This window comes from Lontra canadensis, unplaced genomic scaffold (genome assembly GCF_010015895.1).
Source record: "Lontra canadensis isolate GAN:19392208 unplaced genomic scaffold, GSC_riverotter_1.0 scaffold30, whole genome shotgun sequence".
NCBI lineage: Eukaryota > Metazoa > Chordata > Mammalia > Carnivora > Mustelidae > Lontra > Lontra canadensis.
The window spans coordinates 17,906,813-17,929,038 of record NW_022631024.1 but is presented as its reverse complement, the minus strand read 5'-3'; the positions used below and the strand labels follow the sequence as shown (position 1 = coordinate 17,929,038).

At 65.9% G+C, this 22,226-nt stretch overlaps 1 protein-coding gene and 1 pseudogene across 9 annotated transcripts; one reads left to right on the top strand and one right to left on the bottom strand.

Moving 5' to 3' along the window:
- Positions 1-7,379: 7,379 nt before the first annotated feature.
- On the bottom strand, positions 7,380-9,381 carry LOC116872883 (annotated as a pseudogene).
- Positions 9,382-12,515: 3,134 nt separating this feature from the next.
- EGFL7 (EGF like domain multiple 7) lies at positions 12,516-21,511 on the top strand. 9 transcript variants are annotated; one of them, XM_032866185.1, is made up of 9 exons: positions 12,517-12,692; positions 14,127-14,218; positions 17,780-17,868; positions 18,126-18,242; positions 19,032-19,147; positions 19,314-19,409; positions 20,418-20,482; positions 20,968-21,130; positions 21,311-21,511. In XM_032866185.1, exons 1-8 carry the CDS (start codon positions 12,654-12,656, stop codon positions 21,089-21,091), a joined length of 738 nt encoding a protein of 245 aa, XP_032722076.1. In that variant the 5' UTR covers positions 12,517-12,653; the 3' UTR covers positions 21,092-21,130; positions 21,311-21,511. The 9 variants fall into 9 exon arrangements, with proteins under 9 accessions (XP_032722075.1, XP_032722076.1, XP_032722074.1 ...); XM_032866183.1 differs by having other exon boundaries at positions 14,124-14,218; XM_032866184.1 differs by lacking the exon at positions 21,311-21,511 and having other exon boundaries at positions 12,516-12,692; positions 14,124-14,218; positions 20,968-21,199.
- The last annotated feature ends 715 nt before the right edge of the window (positions 21,512-22,226 follow it).

Here is a 22,226-nt window from a genome sequence, read left to right as displayed (position 1 = left end):
CCTGACCCTAGGGTCAGCTTCCCCAGGCAGCAGGACTGAGAAATCTCTCTGTAATTGGTTGGTTTCTTAGGGAAATGGGAATGATTAGCCCCCTGCAGTTTACACCATGAAAGGGCATAGGAGCTGGAGAACCTTTCAGACAAGGCCTCAGCCCGTCCACAGGGGAACCCCAAGAGACCCTAGCCACCAGGCCCCGGAAGGTGTGTAGGGGGAGGGGCGGAGCAACATCACCTCCAACCCAGGGCTTGGTGCTGGGGAGCAGTCACCCCCAACTTTGAGTTTAATGTGCTGGGGAGATGCGGGGGACCATTGTACTACTCCTGACAAGCCCAGAAGACCAGCTGTGTCTCCTCCAAAGTCCCTACCTGCTCCTGTGTCCTCCAGGCAGTGGTGGGGAGGGAGAGGGTCTTGTGGGTTTTGCCTAGGGTGGGACACATGGGGGCTCACTGGGAAGCCTGCCGCAGCTGGGGTACAGCTCTGCTGATGGGGTTAAGGCTGGGCCTGGCCACCCCACCTCAGGGTGGGCAGTCCCCCGGCAGATTTCATGCCATTCCCCATGCGCAGAAGGTCCCAGAAGACCTGGCTGCTCTGGGTACCCCCACCCTCATCAGCCCCAAATCCTGAAAATCTGAACTTAGGAGGGAGGGGGAGGGAGTATGGATGCAGCCACCAGGAGCCCCAGCCTCAGCCTGACCCACTATAACCCTGCATCCACCAGAGGGCAGCTGGGGCCTGGGGTGGGGTCGCTGGGCCTGCAGCAGGAGGCTGGCTTGGCTGAGACCTTGCAGTTTCCTCTATGAAATGGAGCCCATGGCGCCTGCCCTCCCAGGGTAGTACGAAGGGTCCGCAGGACAAGGCCGGCCGCCTGTCCCCCGACCCCCACAGCTGACCCTGCGTCCTTGCAGGAAACCCCACCGAGCCCCCAACACCTGATACCTGTGGCACCTCCTCATGTGTGTCAGTCCGGACGCACCAGGGTGTGGGGCAGAGGGGGAGGAGAACGCAGGCTCCCCACTGAGCACAGAGCCCGACATGGGACATGATCCCAGCACCCTGGGATCATGACCTGAGCCAAAGGGCAGCATCTCACCCACTGAGGCACCCAGGTGCCCCAATCATGATAGTTTTTTAAAATAAAACAGAATGTGCAGACCCTAGGTGTACAGTGGGGTGGGCTGTGGCGGCGAGCTTCCCCAAGGGAGCCCCTGTCTGATCCCCTCCCATCCCTGCTGCATATTCCCAGAGGGACCAGAGCGTGAGCTAGGACCTCGTCAGCCACAGCGACAGGATTGCTGAGGCTCTGCTGGCCTGGTCACTGTCACTCTGGGCCACAGCTTCCTCGTCTGCCCGCTGGGGGGCGGGGAGGGGGGACTGTCGGCTCTCCCGCAGGGGGCAGTGTGAAGAACGCTGACACTCCCTCGAATCACCGTCCAGAACCCCCGAGGCCAGGTGGCCTGCACCCGCCGCCCCCACTGCATCAGCCCTGCCAGCCTCCCCTCACCCCTGCCCAGTGCCTGGAGGGGTGGCCAGGCGCAGGCAGGAAGGCGGGCAGAGAGGAGCGTTTCCGCAGAGACCCGGCAGCCCGGCGGGTGCAGGCCTGATAAGGGCCCACATGGCCAGCCGCACGTCCGCCTTTTGTCCCCAGCCCCGGTCAGCCTTTCCTGCCAGGGCGGGAGGACCAGCGCCCGGTAGTGGCCCTCCCCCTCCTCCCCCTCCTCTCCACCCCTGTGCTCAGAGGCCTGGGGGAGTTTGAGGCCCCGGGTGGCAAGGGCTCCAGGCCCAGCCAGGCCTGGGGCTGGGCACCTGGACAAGTTGCCTACAGCCACCGAGGCTTCCTTCCTGCCTGGCCCCCCTCCTTGGCCAGGACCCTCTCCCAATTCTCGGGAAGCGGCAGAGTGGGTCCCCAGCCCTCCCAGCCCCTCTAAGCTCACCGCTCCTGTGACTCAGGCCTGTCTCAGGGGCCCTCAAGTACAGATGCTGCTCATGTCCCCGCTTGGGGTCCCAGCGAAGCCTGGGCCTGGCTCAGCCCGTGTGCTGCCCCCTCGGGACCCACCCCCCAAGCTACTCCACCTGCCACCTGGCCTAAGACGACCCAGTCATCACGAGTCTGACGATGGGCAGAGGGAGGATCATCAGCTGTACCCCCACTGCCCACAGAGACCACGACTCTTGGCCACACAGCAGGTGTGGCGAGCCGGGCTGAGGGAGGGATCCTCCAGCTCCAGAAGGGGTCTCTTCACCCCGCAGACTCCAGGGGTCACGCTCAACTGGGGGCCACCCAGGCCTGAAGTGGGCAGTGGGCAGCATGGGTGCTGCAGACAGAGCCCGGAGAGCCGGGGACACACCATGCCCCCGATGTCTATTTCTGGAGCCAGGACAGAGGGCCTGGGCCCAGAAGATGTGCCCTCTGGTGCTGAGGTCCCCTTGAACATGCCCCCACATCTGATGGGGTTAGTAAGAGCCAATCCCCAGATGCCTTCCAGGCCATCAGCAGGACCAAAAGTCTATCCTCTCCCCAGCCGGAAACTCCGCACCCCTCAAACGCTGAGTGCCCAGGGCCTGTCCCCAGCCCCCACGAATGCATTTCCTGTCTCCACGGACTTGCCTCCGCCCCACAGCTCCTGTAAGTGGAACCAGACGGTGTTTGTCCCCGTGTCTGGCTTCTCTCACTCTGCAGGTTCTCGAGGCCCGCCCCTGGCTGTAGCGAGGGTCTGTATGTCTTGCCCTTTCATGGCTGAATAACGTTCCACGGTATGGAAAGGCCCCAGTCCCGCTCACCCATGGACTGACGTTCGGTTGTGGTGAACCCCGCAGGCAGCAGGTGTCCCGCGAGCCTGCCCGAGCGCCCGCTCCCAGCGCCTTCTGTGCGCACTCAGGAGCAGAACGGCCGCGTCAGATGGAAACTCAACATTTGCTCTTGGAGAAACCATAAGTGAGCCACTGGTTTTCGAGTGCATCTGTTATAAACCATGGTCAGCCCGGGGAGTCCCACCCGGCCTTGGGCAGGAGCCCGGCCCAGACCCACACACAGCACGGATGGTCTCAAAGGCGCCGAGGGAGCGGGGGGCTCTGCGGGGCAGTTCTGAGCAGAGTGAGTCTGAGGGAGCGTGGGGGGCTTCGGGCCTGGCCGGGAATGTCCTGAGATTCCGGGGGAGGGGACCCCCTGGGGGAACACGTTGACCAGAGTCGTGAAACCGAGCACTGGGCACGTGCACCTCTCGGGGTGCTTGGGCAGGAAGCACGCGGGTCTGTGCCACCACACGTCCGCCCACACCTATGGGTGGACGCCCTGGAGCAGCCCTCGTGCACACTCTGGACTCTGGGCGGTGACCGCGCAGCCCTGCGGGGTCGTGGTGCAGCGTGTGGCAGGCGCTGATGGGGGCAGCCAGCGGGGGAAGGCGGGGCGTCGGCGGGCACTCTGCGCTTTCCTCTCGATATGGCTCGGAACCCGAAACTGCTGTAGAAAGTCAGATCGACCAGAAAATGTGCCACGTCTGGTTGTGAGCGCTGAACGTGACTTGGAGCCTGGTGCACTGGACCTGGAGGACGCCGCAGCAGCTCCCGTCAGCCGCGGACCTGGCCGGAGCTGCCGTGCGCACCCAGCGCCCTCGCTTCTGGGCCCGGCGGGGCGCTGGGGCGTGCAGGAGCCCCGAGAACGTGGTTCCTCGCGCGTGCCTCCGTGCTCCGAACGCACTGGCTCTTTCGAAAACTGCTCGCATGACTTCACAGCCCGGACAACACACAGAGAATCTCCTTTCATTTTGGAACGGCAAAACACTGTCTAAATAAGGGACCCCCAGCCCAGAGAGGCCTTCCTGTCCCCCCCAACCAGGGTCCAGCTGACTCCCCAGCGCAGAAGCCTTACCCCTGGCCTGCGTCCCTCTGCGGGGAGGCTGGGGTCCAGCAGCACCTGGCCTCGGGGAATCAGCCCGGGGAGGGAGGTGCATGTCTTCCTTCTCCATTCGGCTTCTTTAAAGTGGGGGGAGCTGAAAGGGGTGAGGGTTGGGGCGCTTCCAAGCGTCCTGAGCTGGACCATCCCACACCTCCCCAGCGTGGCCCCAGAGGACAGTTCCAAGCCCTCTGAGCTTCGCCCCACGGACCTGGTGGAGCCTCCTGGCCGGGACTTGCTGGAGCGGGGGCATCCCTCCCTGACCACGGAGTGAGGGTGGGCCTCGGGCATGATGGACGGCTGTGGCCTGCTTCCTGATCGCCCTGCCAGCCCCATCTCCCATGGGGCGGTGCCGGGGTCCACCCAGAGACGGCTAGCCAGCAGGGCCCTCAGGGCCACCAGGAGGGCTGGCGCTCCCGCAAAGCAGCCTTCCCACCTCTCCCAGGGCCACACGTGGCCGCCTGGACCATGGCCTGAGCAAGGCGTTTCCGGCCATTGTGCAGAGCAGGGCTGGCTCAGGAAGCTGAGATCCGCAGGTAGGGCCTGGGGGGCTGCCTTGGGCTCTGGGGCATCCTGGCTAAGAGGCAGGCTGGCGTCATCTGGGACGGGATGGCAGTCCCCAGACTTGGAGTGACCCCCTCACCTGTCGCCTGCTTGGATGCTGCAAGCAGAACTGTGGGACTGGGGACAGGACAGCCCTGCTTCCCCTCCCCCACCCAGAGAAGGGCACGGGGACACCTTCACAGGGTCATACACAGGGGCAAGTGGGGAACGCCTAGCTGTTCCCCAGAACAGGGATGGGGTGTTGGTGGAGAATACACAGGGGGTCAAGGACAGTGGGGACCCAGCACCAGGCACCCGGCTTGGCTCACCGGGGACTGCTCTGATTCCAGAACAGGGTGGGAGGACAGTGAGTGGGCTCCCTCTGTGTGGAGGGCCCAGGGTAGCCTGGATTCTAATCCCAGCTCCGCCGTGAGCCACACAACCTGGGGGACACTTGCTTCTCTGAACCTCAGCCCACTCCTGGCACAGTGGGGGTCAAGAAGGAACCCTAAGATTTACCACAGGGTGGCTGACGAAGGACATCGGTGCTAGAGAGGATGGGGGCTTGCCCAGGATTGCCCTGGACCCAAGGATCCTGAACGCACAGCCACACACCAGACCCCAGCTGCCCTCAAGCTGGTGGAGGGGCCCTGCCTTCCTGTCCTGGCTTCAGCTTAGGGAGTGAGGCTGGAGACACTTCCCAGGCTCTGAGAGGGGACAGCGAGACGTAGGCAGGGCCGTCCAGAGGACGTTCCGAGGGACTGCTGGGGAAACCTACACCTCGCAGGGGCTCCACGGCCGAGTCCCACATCCAGGGCAGGGACAAGCTCCCGTGGGGTCCAGATTTGACCTCTGACTCCAAGTCTGCAGAGAGGAGACAGCCCACAGGCTGCGTGACATCCCCAGAGAGCCTCCTGGGGCCTCAGTTCCGCTCCAAGCTGGCCGAGAGGAGACCACAAGGTCCGCATCTGCCTGTGCCCTTCCTATTCTATCCCAGGGTCCCGACGGGAGCGGAGTGGCCCCTCCAGCCGTCCTGGGGCTGGGCAGGGGGTGATCAGAGACCACTGGCTTGGGAGAGAGTTTGGGGCAGCTGCTCAGACAAGCAAGCACAGAGCTGCCACCCGACCCCGGAACCCACTGCCAGGCACGTCACTGGGAGAGGCAAACGCACGGGTCCACAGAGAACTTTGCACAAGCGCTCATGGAGGCTGGGCTCTCAACAGCCAGTGGTCAAAACAACCCAAATGCCCCTCAGCTGTGGGCCCAGCACACAGGAAGAGGCAGACCGACACGGACACATGTGGACACGCACGGACACGCATGCACACGCGCACACGCAGACCCACACGCACACACGCTGTGGCGGGCACGAGCCTCCAAAACAGCAGGCGGAGCGAGAGGAGCCAGATGCCGAGGGTCGCACAGCGCAGGACCTCACTTGCGTGACATTCCAGGACGGGCACGTCCAGAGGCAGGACAACAGCGGTGGCCTAGGGCTGGGGGTGGGGACAGGACCCGAGGGGGAGGGGAATGACCGCTAAGAGGTTCGGGGTGCTTTTGAAGCAAGGAAATGCTCAAACTGGCGGGACATTGGCCGCTGGGCTCTGTCACTGGACTGAGAGCCGCTGCCTTGCACGGTGGAAATGGGCGCACGGGGTGCGGGGTGAGCTCCAGCCCCAGAAAGCTGCCCGGTGCTGGAAAGAAGCCGGCAGTTGCATCTTGGTTCTGCGGAGTCACAGCCCCCCTGGAGCCCCGCCTAAGGTCACACCGCTATGGGGACCGAGCCAGGCTGGGCACAGTGCCCGGCTTGCCTTTGCCCTCCTGCCTCTGGGAGCCCTGCTTTCGCTAAACGGAGAGGCACAGGGTGACGCGCTGGGGTAGGGTGCCCAGCAGGCAAAGGGGCACAAGGGGAGGCATTTCCGCTGGCGTCCTGGGCCTGGTGCGGGGTCTCTGTCCCCCATACAAGTGGGCCTTGCTGGAAAGGATCTGTGACCCTAAGCAGGCAGGCAGGGGGGCTCCTTCCCCACATCCCAGGACCCTGGGGCCAGGCTCCTCCCCTCTGGACCTCAGCGTACCCACAGGGGAGAGGAAGACATGTACCCATGGACCCTAAGACCCCAGGAGCCACCCAGGGACCAAGGTGGGCCTTGTGCCCCCTTCCCCCAGCAGTGGGGCATGTGAGTTTTTCATCAGGAAAGACCCAGACTAAATTCATGCGTGGGCCGGAGCAGGGCTGTGGAGAGGTCAGGCTCAGCCCCCACCCTGGCCTCCTGACGCAGTTCCCCTTCCCCTGGGGGGGGTTCCATTGTTCTGGCAGCCGGGCTCCCAATCACCCGGCACATTCACTTCCTGTTTCCTGGCCGAGAGGAAGCCGAGATTCCTGGCCCCTTTCCGCTCTCTCTCTGTGCCTGTAAGGAAATTGAAAGCTGATGACACTAACAGGAGGCTGCAGAGCCGAGGTTGTGGACTGGGGTCCTGGGGGCGCCTCAGGGCCCCTCCCCCAGGCTCTGTACTTGAGGTCACAGGCCCCTTGGGCATCTGGTGGAGTCTCGGATCCCTCTTCCCTGCGCCCCAGGAAAGCCCCAGCACAAACTGCCCGGCGTGCTGGGGTTCAGAGGCCTCTGGACCTGTCCCAGGGCTCCCAGACCCTCCATGCCCTGATCTGATACTTAGGGAAACTGAGACAGGGAAGTCTTCCGGCTCCTAATGCCCCTGACTTCACTGGTGCCCATGACGACCCCAAGGGTGTCAGCCAGTCTCCCTGGGGAGGGGACTCCCGTGACCCTGTCAGTAGCCCAAGCCTCCACTGACCGCTGGAATGATAGGCAGTCACGGACAGGGTGCCCGCAGCCGGCCTGAGGGACAGGGACCAGCTCATCTGTCCCCCAAGCCTGGCGCGCCCCCCACCCATGTCTCTTGCAGAGGCCGGGAGTGTTTTGGCTCTGGGTTAGAGGTCAGGCTCTGCCAGTGACCATCTCTGTGGCCCCGAGAGGTCATTCCTCCTCCATAAATAGGGTCCGATCCTGACCCCAGGCTCGCTCGCAGCGGGAGCACAAGCATGGTGCTGACGGGCCTAGGTGTCTCTCTTGTTAGCTTCCCAGCTCTCCCCCAGTGGGCAGGGCGGTGGGACAGGATGGCCCCCTCGTGCAGGGCTGGACCCTCGCCCACTCCACCACCCTGCCCCCTTCGCATGATCTTCCCTTTCCGTCCCAGGAGATAAAGTGTTTTTCCCCGTCCACATGGATGGCCGCCCCATCCTCCAGGCTTGGCAAATTGCAGCCCGACTCTGAGTGGGGCTTCCGTCCAGGAAGCCAGGAGGGGAGGGCAATCCCCCTTCCTCAGCCCCAACAAAGGAGGGAGCCCCAAGGGGGTGGGGGTGGCCTCCACAGCCTGGAGGAGCCTGGGTTCCAGGCGAAGCTGGCACTGGGACAAACTGGGGGTTTGGGGCTGAGGACCCTGAAGGTGACCCTCCAGGGTGGGCAGGGGTGGTGGTGGTGGTGCAGGGTTTGGCCTGACCATAAACGCCCGCCCCCGGAGCTTCCAAGCAGGACCCAGTGTCCACCTCAACCTCAAGCTGACCAACAGCTCCGGCACAGTGGAGGGGAGTCTCCTGGAGGCCCCCGGTAGGCAGGGACGCACTACACACTCACAGCAGAAGTGACACAGGGGGACCCCCTCAGCTCACTCTCCAGTGGGCGGCCCCTTCTCTGTCCACTGCCCAGACCCAACACCCCGGGACATTCGCTGGGCCTGTAGCTTGCAGGCTGCTCGGACAAGCTGAAGCCCAGAACTCGGCACCCTCGGGACCACGTGGCCCCCCACGTGGGCTGGCTCTCAGCCCACCCAGGTGTCTCGTCTATAAAATGAGTCTTTCTCCCCACGTTACAGAAAGAATAGTGCGGTGCTAGCCCTGCAAAGTCATCAGCATGGCTGAAATCAGACACTAGGCAGTAGCAGGTGCCAACATGGGTGTGACCTGGGCAGTCCCTGATGTCATGTGTCTCCTGGGACCAGTAATTCTCCTGGAGAAGGCCCAGATATAGGCACCCAAGAGAAATGCCAACACCCCGGCACAAAAATGTTCAGAACAGCACGCTGGTAACAGCCAAAAGCGGCAGTGTGTGCGCGGCCCTGCCCTCCCTGTGGAAGACGGAGCTGCCCAGAGGACCGGCAAGCCGCCGTCAGCCACACAGCCGCACCCAGCGTGCGCAGACACGCCTGGAGTGGGAGAGGCCGGACCCACGGGCACACCGCGCCGCACCATACTTAGAACTCAAAGCGGATGAACCATGCTGTGCGAGTGGGGGCACGGGCACCTGGGCGGGGATGGGGGCATCCCCTGGGGGGATGCACGCTCACCCTCCCCCCACGCCCCCCTGCACAACTTCATGGCAACACGCACATGGGACCGCCTCTGGGCCCGGCGCCTATCTGGGCGGGGTGGTGGCGGGTGGCCCTTTGCACCCCTGCTAGGGGCCAGCTCTGTCCCCGAGGGAGTGAGGCAAATGTGGTCTGTTTTTGCTCCAGGGAGCTGGTGCTCAGGAAGGGGGTTCAGGCCACAAGTGTGAGGGATCAGACGCGGTCCCCAGTGTCGTGGGAAGCCCTCAGTTGTGCTGAAGCTGGGAGGTCACATGAACTGATGTCACCTTCACAAAGAACTGGGGTGCGGCCAGGGGTGCCCCATAGGCTGAGGAGGAGGTCCCCTAGGCAGGAAGCATGGTGCCCAGACCAGAATGGGACAGCAGCAGGTGGGACACGCTCTGGAGGCAGAGCCCATGGGGACACAAAGACAGGGCGAAGGCTGTGTCCTGGGCCTCCGGCCGGAGCAGTGGCGGACCAGCAATGGGAAGGTTGTCATGACTGCATGGACAGTCCCCAGCAGGTAAGGTCTGGGAAGCAGCGCAGAGAAGGGTCTCCCGCTGCTCGCCCTCAACCCCCAGGCTCCCCATCCACGGCTCCCAGTTCCCACTGGCTGACCTTGGACGAGCACGTTCCCCTGGGGGCTTCAGTCACATCACCTGAAGGTAATTTCGTGAGTGCCGTGCACAGAGCCTGGCCCGGGTGCTTCCAGCAGGCGCACCAGGCAGGGGGCAGTGGGCAGTGGGGGAGACGATGCAGCACGAAGACCCCCAGGCTCCGTAGAAAACCTCTGATTCCCTTTGGGACCTCACCCAACTCAGATGCAGACCTGGCCCAGGGGTAGCCAGCTCCCGCTGCAGACGGTCACTGGGCCGGCCGCACCCCTTGGTGAAGGCTCAGCACATCTGGTGAGAGGCCGGGCCCAGCCTGGCTGACGGAGCCACCCTGTCCTGAGGCCGCGGCTGCTCTGGGGGAAACAGGAAGCCCCATCTCTCTGCCGGTGGCTCTTCTCGCTCCCTCCTGCAGCCCGGCTCACACACCTCGCCTGGGGCCTCTCGGCCTCAAGCCGGCCTCTGCTGGGGGCCTGGTCTACCCCCTCCTGGGCTGCAGAGGCCCAAAGCTCAGGGGTGGGGGGTCCCAGGAGGACCGAGAAGGCCCTGGCGGATCTCTGCCACGCCCCACGGCCTGACCAGCACGCCCAGGGAAGGTAAGGCAGCAAGACCCCTTTCCAACAACTTCAGAACGTTCACAGCTGGGGAGGTAGCTGCGACCATCCAGCCCTACTGACCACGGGGTGGATGGGGAAACTGAGGCCCAGAGCCTCCAGCAACAGAAAACGAAGCTGGGACCAGTTCCCCCAGCCTTGGACGCCATGCCGGAAGCTGGCCAGGCTCTAAGCACAGGTCTCCGAGCTGCCCAGGTGTGGACAGCGGACTGCCGGGGCCCACCGTGCCCTCAGGGGATGCAGGCCCAGGTCAGACTCCTTCCAGTGAGGACTTCCTGCCGGCGAGCCATGTGTTCCCGGACCCTAAACAGGGACCATCAGAGGTGGGAGGAGGCCCTGCCTCTCATGGGAGGGAGGGTGGTCCCAGCCTGCCCCAGGTGGAGCCTCCTTCTACCGTCCCAGCACCCTGGGGTGGGCTTGTGGGGCATAAAGCACGTCTCGCCCCTCTCTAGGGCCCCGGGACCTCCTGGAGTCCAAGAAAGTGTCACTTCCACCTCTGTCCTCCACCTGTACCCCACCCCCAGGGCGGACCCTGAGGAGCTGAGCCCTGTTTAGGGCAGGACCCTAGGCCTCCTCCTGCACTGGCCCTTGAGACTCTAGGAGCCTGAGTGCAGCGCCTGGTGGCGGGGTGAGTGGCAAGTCGGGGCGAGGCCATCCCTTGACGCCCTGATCCAAAGCCTGCTCTCCGTGGATCGGTTCTGATCTCCGCTCAGGGAGGGGCTGGGGGCAGGGCAGAGCCGGTCAGGAGGCAAGCGCGGACCCGTGGGAGGCTCACAGAGCCCGAGGGCAGCAGGCAGAGCAGGCGCCCCACCCTGGCCGGCTCCCAGGGGCTGGGGAGACTGACTTTCTTCGCTCTCGCCATGTATGTATTGCACGTCTGTGCTCTGGAGTGTCTTTCCAGAAAGTTCCCTCACACGGCCAAGCTTTAAAGGGAGGGTGAGACATTCACCATCCACTGTTTGGCTCATTAGCTACTCCCAGGTCAGCCCGCCCCTGGCAGGGAAGGTCGGGGGACTGGGGGCTGCCTCCGAGGGAGCCCCCTCTGAGAAAAGCAGCTGTCTTGATCCTGACCCATTCTAGCCCTCTGCCTCGCTGCTCACCTGGGGCAAGTCTCTTCTCTCTCCCAGGCCTCAGTTTCCCTGTCTGTACACAAAAGAGGCTGGCTGCAGCCGGCCCTGGTGTCTGCAGGGGCCCAGACCCCATCTCTGCGTGTGGTCTGGGTGGGGCGGGCAGCGGGGGCAGAGTCCAGCTTGGACCCTACCCTCTAGCGAGGCCCCCAGCCCTGTGCCTGCAGCAGACCCCCAACCTGCAGGCTGTGGGGGTGGGGAGGAGGCTGGTCCCTCTTGCTCTCAGCATTCCCGTGGGGGATTTTCCAAGCGGCTCCCCCTCCTCCCTCTTGGCCAGGACACCCAGCTACGTGGGGCCAGAGGGAGGTAAGGGCTAGCAGGGGTGTTCCGGCAGTGGGTGGGCAGGGGCTGATCCCGGAGCAGGGCACAAACCCCGGGGACAACCAGCAGAGGTCTGGCATGGCCCTGCTGGATCAGGGACCCTTGGCCAACTGTGTGGTCCGGGTGCGTCCTCAGCAGCTGCCCAGGTCCCCTTGGGTCTCCAGCCACCCACGATCCCAGCAACTGAGGTCCAGCCTGCGGGCTCCCAGCACCACCTAAACGAGGACACCGGAAGTCAGTCCAGGGGCTGGGGGCGCACACCCCCAAGCACTCTTGGTGGTCTCCCAAAGGCCTACATTCCTCCATCTCCATGCCCAGCCCTGGCACTCCTCTGCCTGCTGGAGGCCGAGGGAGGGGAGAGGGCTGGGGGATGTGCTCTGCCTGCCCCTGGGAGAGGACCCCGGTGGGTGCACCTCCGGGAGCAGGGGGCTCACTGCCCCCCGGGGTAGCCCCTTCCTGGAGAAGGCCCGAATCTCTGGGCTGGTGACGGCCCTTCCTGATCCCCCCTCAGCCACTCTGGGCCTCAGGGGCTGTGTCCGGACCACCAGTCTACCTTGCCTATCCCCAGGTCTCTTCCGGCCGGGGGCCCCCTCCCAGGGCGGGGGTCCCTCCAGATTTCCATGCTGGGCATACACATCTGGGGGTGCAGGTGCCTGGCCTGGGGAGAGTCAAGGGTCAGCACAAACAGTCCCTCCTGTGGAACTTTGGTAACATGGCTGATGGGGCCAGAAGGTGGCTTCCCAGTGTGCCACTTCCTCTGTCACACTCTGAGACCCGCGGGTCCCAGGCTTGCCAGCCAGGCCTGCGCCTGGTCTCCGGCTGCTTCAGAGTTAGACTCTGAAATCCCAGGGGACCGCTCCCCCACCCCTGCCCACAATCCGACTAGGCCACCCCCTGAATGGCCCCCACCCGTCCCAGGGCCTCCTGTTTGTTCGCTGGCCGCTCCCTGTTATCAGCGAGGAACACACACAGGAAGTCCGGCCGGGAAGGGCCCATCCCAATCCTGATTTACACGGGATGAAGCATAAAAAGCCACCCTTCCTTGCCCCGGGAGAAGCTTCCCCGCCCGCAGACGGCTGCCCCGCATGGCCCAGCTGAGAGCTCCACGGTCAGGCCAGGCAGGCGGCCTCCGGAGGCGTTCGGGGCGGCCAGACAGGGGAGGATCCACCTCTGGCCTGAGCGGGCAGCGATGGGGGCCGTGGCCAAGCCCGGGCCCGGGCCGTATCAGGTATGGCAGGGGTGGCCTCGGGGACAGGGAGCGGGCCAAGCGGGGTGAGCACACCCTTGGCTCCCACCGACCTATTGGCCAAGGCACCTGTCGGCTGGGTGCCCGCCCGCCAGCTCCGCACCCTGGCCTCCGGGCACCATCTCGCTCTTCTCCCTGATGGTGCCATGCCCACCACTCCCACCAAGGGCCACTCAGGCCCCTTGGCCAAGGGCACCCGCTGTGGGTGGCCTGGTCTAGACCGACTCTGGCCGGCCTGGCTGGGACACTGAGCCCTGGGTGGTCCAGCAGCCACTGTGACCCCTGAGAGGAGAAGCCCGACGCGGCCTGTGGCCTTCCCCTCCACACGCCCTCCCGGCCAACTGCCATCGTGGAGAAGCTCCTAAGGTCGGCTGGGCTCTCCTCTCAAAGCCGGGGGTCCCAGGGCCATCCCCCAAGCGTGGGCAAGCTCTCCCAACGTGGGTCTGGGAGGGCAGGTGGAGGGGGCTCTGGCCTCACGCAGAGGAAGCCCAAAGCCAGATGTATGGCCAGGCTCCTTGGGTGCGCTGAGCGGACACCAGTGGCCCACCACGTCCTGCTGGGCTGGCCTCGGGGGCATGGGTGAGGTCCTCAGGCACAGGGACGGTCCACCTGGGTCCCTAGGGGAGCCCCTGCTCTCCCTCTCCCCTCCTCCAGCCAGAGTGCCCAAGTCCCCAACCAAGACCCCCGGCCCCACTGGAGGCTTCTCCGGCTTCCGCTGCTCCCGTGGTCCCACGGCCATGGCTGCGGTCTGTCTGGGGAAGCCCCGTAGTTCACATGAAGAAGCAGAACACGAGGCCTCGGCCCGGCCCAGGGTTAGCAGCTGAGTGAGGGCCAGGGGCCCAGCAGGGTCAGGGACAGGATGGGGGCAGGGGACTGGGTGGGGAAGGTCTCTCCTAGGCCTGGCTCTTAACTCTTCCCTGCCTGGGTCTGAGTGAGGGCTGCCCTGCTCAGGTTCAGGGGCCAGGGGACCTGAAGTCCTTCAGCGGCAGGAGCCTGTCATGATTACAAGCGTCGCAGCTGCAGCTACCCCAGCTGCCCTCAGACCATCTGCCAGGGGCTCCCAGGGCCCTCTCATCCTGGGGGCTTCTGTCCAGCCATCGGGGTCCCCTCCTGTCCTTTAGTTCCCATGTACCAAAGTGGGCCCTAACCTGACACCCCAAGCTACTAGCTCTCCAAGAAGCCTTCCCCTTCCCCAAGAAGGGGAAGCTCTGGGCTTTGCAGTCATGCCCAGGAGCCTGTCCATCCCCATCTCCTGGGACCCGAGGCAAGTCTGGCTCTGCCTGGAGGCTGAGGGTGTGAGCCACAGGCAACACTCGGAAAGACCCACTCAGCTCTGGCTGTCGCCGCCATCCCAGCCCCTGGACATCAGGGTGACCAAGGCTGGGCACTAACCCACACTATGGCTCTGACCAGCAGAGTCCGGCTGGAGGGAAGTACCAGGACCCCTGCCTGCCGGAAGAGCAGCTGCCACCGCTGTCCGGGGGGAATGACAGAGCCGCCTTCTCCAGGTGAGTCCCATAGCAGGCTTCAGATGCTCTGGGCACGAGCAGGGGGTCCAGCTGGGCCTGGGAACATCCTACACACACATGCTTAGGTCACTTAGGTGACTGGGGTCCAGGCCCTGCTTCAAGGGCAGAAGCGGCTGAGGGGAGCAGGCCCTGAGCCTGGCATGCGATGAGGGCCATGAGAGTCGTGGTGTCGATGTGACCAAATAATTCCCGGCAGGTGGGGCGTGCCTGCTCCTGGTTCCGGCCCCCTCCCTTGGTGGGCACTGCTGCCGGGAAGGGCTGCTTTAGCCCACCTGACACGTGCAGAAATGGAGCCCAGGAGGCTGGGCGGAGGGGGGCCGCCGGGGGTGGTCTTGACCCTAACCCTAACCCAGTGGGAGTCCCACTGAGCCCCGAACCTGACACGCTGGTTGAGAGGTCGCACCTAGGCTCTGGCCAGGCTCCACCAAGCCACAGCTCTCCGTGTGACCTCGTGCAAATACGGGTGCCCGGGCCGCAGGGGTCATTCTGCCCACCCTATGGGTGACTGCAAAGTCACGGTCAGCTTTAGTCCGTGCCTGCTGCCTAGTGAGCTGGCCACCCCCTTGCGATGGCCATCTGCACGGTTTGGTGCCCAGCCTGGGAGTTCGAGGGCCTCCCCCTCCCCCGACCAGAGAGGGCTCCCCACGCGGCCCCGGACACCTGACCGCATCCCAGTCCTGCGTCCCCTGCGGCCGCGCGTCCTGCTGCGGGGTCGACGCGGGCCCGGGAGGGGCGGTGGCGCGCTCAGGCGGGTGCGCGTCGGGCGTCCCGGGCTCGGGCTGACTCACTGCCCTGCCGGCGGGGCGCCGTGCGCCGCGGGCCTCAGTGTCCCCATCTGCGCAATGGGGGCGGGCGCGGGGGCTCGGAGCCCACCCGGGGCGGGCGGGGGGGCGGGGTCGGGGCGGGGCGGCGGGCGGGGCCGGGGCCCCTCGGCGCGGCGGCGGCGGCGGCGGCGGCGCGTGCGCGCCCGGCTCGGGCGGTGAGTGCGGAGGGAGCGGGCGCCCGGCCGGGGGGTGCAAGGGGCGCGGGGGGCGCCGAGGGCGGGGTTCTCTCGCCGCGCGCTGGGGCGGGGGAGGCTGGGGGCCCGGGCGCGCGCGGAGCCGGGGGGCGACGCAGCGCGACCGCGGGGAGCGGAGAGGTGAGCGGGCCGGGGGCGCCGGGGCTGCGGCGCGGGGGCGCGACCCCCAGCCCTGCCGGGCCGTGTGCCGTGTCGGGAGAATGGGCCCAGCGGTCTCCGGGAAGGGCGCCCCCTGCCGGTAGCAGGCGACGAGCGGGGCCGCGCGGGGTGGGGGGCGGTAGAGGCCGGGGGACGCCGCAGCCCCTCACCCGCGTCGGGCTCTGAGCGTCCCCGCAGGGCCTGCCTCAGGGCCTCGCAGGCCCCAGACCCCGCGCCTCTCTCCATCCTCACCCCCACCCCGCAGTCTGCCGCGCAGGGGGAGGGGAGCTGGGGCCGGCGGCGGGGAGGACGCTTCCCCATGGCCTGTCACCCCGCCTTTCCGCCCTCCCAGGGTCCTAACGTCCAGGGCAGCCCTCCCGGCGGAAGGGGGGCCCCCCGGGGCGCCGCTCTGCGGCGAGGCTGGCCCCTCCCTCTGCGGCCCCAGCCCTCCCAGTGGGCGCTGCGGGGGACGCGGCGCGGGCAGGTGGGCGGGAGGGGGGCGGGCTGGGTTGCTGCTGACCCTCGGGGAGGGCGGGATGTGACCGCTCATCCACCTGAGACGCCGCAGCCGCCCCCGCTCGGGCTCCCCCGCCCCAGATGGGCTGCAAAGGGAAATGAGACTGTGGCCCAGCGCAGGCTGGCCGGCGGCCTCCGGGGCCCAGGAGAAAGCCTGACTTGGAGAATTGAGTCTCCTCTGTCACAAGCCCGGGCGACGTCTAAGCGGCTGTCAGTGAGTGGGGGCGGGGATGGGGTGGGAATGGGGGGTCCAGTTACATCTGCAGGAGGCGAGTCTCCCCCTACCTCGGGCAGGCAGGCACAACCTCCATGGGACCCTCATGTGCGCCTGCCCAGCCCCTGGGCCCTGCGGTCACCTCTGCTTTCCCAGGGCCAGCTCCCAGGGCCCACTTGTTCCCATCCTTTCAATTCTTGCCTAGACCCCCAGGAATGCCCCCAAGAGTGCGCTCCCCCCAGGGTCCACTCCCAGAGTTCCTCTTCCCACACTGGCTCACAGGACATGACCTTGCCCCAAACTAAGTCCCAACACCGTGGCTTCCCTTCTTGGGCCCCCACAGAGAACAGGGGGTGCGGGAAGGACTCTCCTCCAGCTGCCTTCTGCCTCACCTGGGTCTATGGGCTGCCGTGGGCCAGGGCGAGGGCTCCACTCCCAGCAGACCGTGTCACCTGTCACGGCATCACTCTCCCCTTGCGGTCAAGCTTGGCAGGCCTGAGTGCTCAGCAGTGGCTCATGGTGGTCACTCCGTATGGGACCAGCTGTCAGGTAGAGGAGGGGTCTCTAAGACCCTCGTGGTGTCTTTGAGGAAACTGAGTCCCAGAGAAGGGGATGACCCCACCCTGATTCCACCTCCTGCCACACAGAAGTCCAGATATCTTCCATGTCCTTCTTGCTGGATGCCCTGCAGGGCCAGGGGCTGCCCGTCTGGCCAGAACCCAGCCCCTTGGGGGCCTCGGTGGGGTGTCTGGAGGGCCCCGTCTACCCGGGTGCTTGCCGCACATGTGGACAGCCACCCCCTCCCCGCCACCACACAGGCCCCTGGGCTCGTTGCAGACCATTAATTCAGGGTTGGGCTTTCTCACATTCCCAGGAATGCTCTCCCGGGTCCCTGGCATCCCTCCCCAGAAGAGAAGGATGGCATTTGGTTCCACTGGCCTGTGAGGAGGGCAGCTCCAGTCCCCGCCCCCACACACACACAACTGTCCTGGGAGCCCTGGAGCAGACTGGTCAGACTCCAGGGCAGGAGTGCCCCCTCCCACGCAGGCTCTGCCCCACTCTGTGCAGGGCCATATGGCTCCTCACACTGACCCCTCCTAGACTCCCAGTCCACCCCCCCGTGGCTGGCTCCCCATTCAGCAGGTGAGGACATTGAAAGCCAGAAGGACCAAGCCAGCTGGCCTGGGTACCAGCTCTGCCCACTCCCACCCCGTCTGCAGACCGGGATGGGGACTCCCCTGCCATGACACGAGGGCACTAGATCCAGCCCAGGTGCTCCCCCCTGGGCCCCCACCTTCCTAAGTGAATGCTGCTGGAGCTGCAGCTGCCGTCAGGTTCACCCAGACCGAGACGCCTCTGGCCCCAGGAAAGAGGGCCGGCTTCTGTTGCTGCCATCGGGGCCCTTCTATAGTCCCCGGCCCTTTGTGCTGGGGAGAGGGCTGGCCTGCCTCGCTGAGGTGGGTGGGAGGAGGGGGCAGCTGCCGCTGCCACTGCCCCTGGGGGCTCTCCTGCAGTGGGAAGTCCCAGCAAAGCGGCTGAGCTGGGCAGGTGTCCCAGAGCCAGGGAACGGGCTCCAGGAGGGATCTACAGAGGGGTTTACGGGGTATGCCTTGTGCTCCAGGCCCCCCTGAGGAGAAAGCCATCCCACCCGCAGGCGCGGGCCATGTTCAGCCCCAGGGAGCTGCTGCTGCTGTGGTTCCTGGTGCTGGTGGTGGGTGGCACTGAGCACGTCTTCCGGCCTGGGTGAGTCAGAGCGGGGGGGCCCGGGCCTCTGGGTGCTGCGGTGCTGAGGGCGGGCAGCCAGGAGCCCTCAGGACAACCCCCAGTACCGGGGTGGGGGGCATGGCTCTTCCTTGTCATTCTTGATGAGGGTCCTTCCCGTGGGCACGCTGGGAAGCCCCTTCCCCAGATTCTTGGCTCCCTTGGTTCCGGGGCTAGAAGGCTCTGGGCTCTGGGCTGGGAGCTGTGGGACTGACTGGCCAGCGCCCTCATCTCCGTAGCCGCAGGGTGTGTGCCGTCGGCGCTCCCAGGGGCCCTGAGTCAGAGTCCTTCGTGCAGCGAGTGTACCAGCCCTTCCTCACCACCTGTGACGGGCACCGAGCCTGCAGCACCTACAGGTGAGCGCCCTGCCCCCGCAGTGCCCCCACCCGCCACACATCAACACCCCCAGGCCCTCGCAGGAGGGCTATGCAACCCCAGGTGGGAAGCCTGGGCCCACGTCCCAGTGATGGCGGAGGCTGATGCCTGTTTTGACTCGGGCAGTCTTGGTCTCAGGATGTGGCCGTAGTAACCTCAGACGTCAGCCCCTTTTCTGCTCCCCCACCCTCGTCTCTGGGGGGCTCACCATCCTGTCTGCTGCCCTCTGCTTCTGGGGTGCTGGCTACAAGTTCTTATCCATTGGCCATGATGCCTGCCTCGCCAAATCCTGCCTCGAGCTCCGGTGGGCACCCCTCTCCCCGTGATGGCTCCTGACGGTCACCCCCTGGCTGACCTCCTGTACAAGGGGTGTGTCCTCCGGCACTCAGCTGTGGAAATGCGGCTTAAGGAGATTCTGCTGTCTGTGGTCTGTGGGGTTCTCAAAGCCCTTCCTGTGGGACATCCCACCCCTCCACTGGCCAAGAAGGTGGGGGCAGTGTGGGTGGGGCCCAGCGAGGGGCGGGACCCTGCTCCCTGTCCCTTTCACTGAGCGGGCTGGCCTAGGAGGGGCCCGTTGGTGAGGGTCCCCCTTCCCCACCTGCTCAGGGGAGGGTCCGGGAGTCCGGGACTCTGAGGCTGTGGTTTGAGCTGTGCTGGTAGGGGGCATCCTCAGCACCCATGGGCCCAGTGCCCAGGGAGAAAAGGCGGGGTGGAGAACCTGGGAGACCACCGGTGCTGCCACTGACTCGCTGTCCCCACCCACCGCGCAGGACCATCTACAGGACTGCCTACCGCCGCAGCCCTGGGCCGGCTGCCCCCAGGCCCCGCTACGCCTGCTGCCCGGGCTGGAAGAGGACCAGCGGGCTCCCCAGGGCCTGCGGAGCAGGTGAGAAGGGCACGGCTGTCCCTGGGGCCCCGCAGACCTGGGCAGAGCACCTGCTACTTCCATCTGAGCAGACTGCCTCCTTGTTGTATAGCCCCCCTTCCCTGGCTGCCCCCCTGTGGCGCCCTGGGGACCTCCCTCCATTTGTGACGGGCCCTCCCCTCGACAGCAATATGCCGGCCACCGTGCCAGAACGGAGGGACCTGCGTCCAGCCAGGCCGCTGTCACTGCCCTGCAGGATGGCAGGGTGACACCTGCCAGACAGGTGAGGCTGCCTGCGTCCTCCCGGAGGGGAAGGGTCCTCCGGGGCCCTCGCCGGGCTTCGGGGGTGGCCCACGAACGGGTCCGTGTTGAGGGGGATCGGTGTGGGTGCCACTCCCTAGCGGACGCCCCTTTTCCTGCAGATGTGGATGAGTGCAGGGCTGGACAGGGTACCTGTCCCCAGTACTGCGTCAACACTGTGGGCAGTTACTGGTGTCAGTGTCGGGAAGGGCACGGCCGGTCTGCAGATGGTGCGCTCTGCCTGCCCAAGACAGGGGCCCCCAGGGTAGCCCCGAACCCCACAACAGGTAAACTTCCCAGGTGTCCCCCATCCTTGCTGCTCTGCTTAGAAGGGGTCAGGGAGGGCGGGGGGAGGGGGTGGGCCTCATCCTGCCAATTGGCACTGGCCACACTGGGGACTGCGGGAGGCCATCTGCCCTGGGCTTCTGGCCATCTCCCCAACCTGGGCAGAAGTGGAGATGTTCCCCAGGGCAGAGGTGGGAGTGATTCTTGGGGGGCACTGTGGGGAGGGTTGCCGAGAGGGGGCCTCATCTCAGCCGAGAGAGTAGAAGACGGCGCCCCGGGGTCTTCTCCACATCCTGCCGCCGCAGCCAGGAGACGCCACACCTCTGCTGGCGACGGGACATTATTACTTTTGGTACGCGCTGTGACACTTCAAACTCGTACCGTGAGTAATAATGCGCTGTCGGCAGCTCGGCACCAGGAGCGCCCTGTGGACCTCGGCTTGGACGGCTCAGCGTGGCAGGGACCCTGGTGCAGAGGGGCAGGGCACAGCTGCCTGGGGTGCTGACGGGGCAGGGCCGCCCCCCAGATTTCAGGCCGCCCCAGCTGCCTAGGATGGGGGAAGGGCTCGAGCCCCATCTGCCCCCTCTCCAGGGCTGTGCCGCCACACTCTGCGAGGCCGAGAGGCCTCGGCATGGGGACCAGAAGCCAGCCTGGGGTGTGGGCCTGGGAGCCGGGCCTGCCTGACTCAGGGCTGGGTTCTCCCCAGGCGAGGACAGCGCCGTCGAGGAGGAAGTGCAGAGACTCCGGTCACGGGTGGACATCCTGGAGCAGGTGAGGCCTGGCCCCACACTGTCTCCTGTGGTGCAGCTCAGGCCCTCAGGGGTTGTGGGGCTCCGTGGGGGTGGCCCCGGGAAGAAGGCCTCCTGGGTACTGACAGCCCAGGCCAGGCAGGGCGAGCAGGCCTGGGGGCCCCAGAAGAGGAGGGGCTTGGCTTGGCCGTGCCTCCACCCCCAGCAGCACAGAATTCCTACCCCTACCTTTGTTCCTGCAGCCCAGGGGGCCGTTGGCCTGATAACCCCTTGGAAGCTCTAGCACAGCCCCCCCCGCCCCCCCGCCCCAGCTCCTCTGACCCAGGACTCCAGGCTTTGGAGACCACTGCCCCGCGGGCTCCCAAGGTGTCCGTCTGCCCATGCACCTGGCTCTGCTGGCACAGACACTCCCTCTGGTGGACATCCAGGGCCCTGCAGAGCCTTTACTGGCCACAGAGGTCCCTAAAAACCTTGTGGGACAGAGGGTCTCTTCTGCTTGGCCCACAGAAGCTGCAGCTCGTGCTTGCCCCACTGCACAGCCTGGCCTCGAGGGCCCTGGAGCATGGGCTCCCAGACCCCAGCAGCCTCCTGGCTCACTCCTTCCAGCAGCTGGACCGCATCGACTCTCTGAGCGAGCAGATCTCCTTCCTGGAGGAGCAGCTGGGGTCCTGTGAGTGCCACCCCCTCCCCACAGAGCTCCCCGGGAGCATGGGACCTGCGCCCAGCCTGTGCCCACAGAGACCAGAGACTGGGGCAGGGCAGCCATAGTCTGAGGGAGCGGATCTGCCTGGAGTGGGGGAAGGCGGTGGGGAACGGTGACCCCTGACCTCAGCCCTTCGTCTGTCCGCAGGTTCCTGCAAGGAGGAGCTGTGACAGGTGGCCCGCGTCCTTGGCTCTGGCTACTGAGAGCCTCGCCCACTGTGCTGGGTCAGGCAGGAGGGGGGTTTCGAGCCAAGGCGGGGTGGGAGGAGGGGTCCTCCTCGGTGTGATCCTGCCGCAGCCGGGCCAGCAGCAGCGAGCAGGCCCGTGGCTGGGGGTGGGGAGGCATGAGGGTCTCACTCGCTGGGCAGCATGTTGGGGGACTGCTCATCTGTGTCAAAATAAAATGAAGGTTCAGGAGCTGCTGTGTCCTTGGTGGGTTCTGGAGGGCATTCTGATGGGGGGCCGGCCGTTGGCTGTCAGGAGGGCAAAGGGGCAGCCGTGGGGCACAGAAGGGGCTCCAGCCACACCGGGCCTTCCTGCGGCATGGGGTCTTGGTTCTCCTCTCCCAAAGGGGCTACAGCCAGTGCTTTCTGGGAAAATGACAATGGCTTCTCAGTGACAATCTCACTCCACTGGCCCCCCTCCCCCTCTGCCGGCAGACAAAGAACAAACCTGTCTCCTCCTTCCCCAGACCCCCAGCGTGCCCGCCACCTGAGTGACCACAACTTACCAGGTGTTTCCAAGAGTTCGTTTATTAAAAAACCTGGACGGAGTGCAGTGCCCACCGGGCAGCTTGCTCCCAAGGCCCGTGGAGCAGGGATCTCTGCTCCGTGGCTCTCCCTGAGACCCAGGCTGCATGAGACCGGGGGTCCGGCCGCCCCCCGCAGAGTCCTGTTTCTCCCAGAGGGCTGTGGGGGCCGCCCAGCCTTGCCTCTGCGCCCCGCAGGCTCAGGCAGGAGGGTGCAGTGTCTCCCGAGGCCGTGCAGCTCAGCCCTGCCTGTCCACCCAGCTGGTCCCCGGCCTGCTCCCGCGTCCAGGAGGCACCAGTGTGGGCTTCCTGGGGA

Coding starts and splice junctions, on each gene's coding strand:
- EGFL7 (XM_032866180.1), top strand. CDS start 17,789: ATGTTCAGCCCCAGGGAGCTGCTGCTGCTGTGGTTCCTGGTGCTGGTG. Junction 18,243..19,031: donor CGAGCCTGCAGCACCTACAG/GTGAGCGCCCTG, acceptor CCCACCGCGCAG/GACCATCTACAGGACTGCCT. Junction 19,410..19,548: donor GGGTGACACCTGCCAGACAG/GTGAGGCTGCCT, acceptor CTTTTCCTGCAG/ATGTGGATGAGTGCAGGGCT.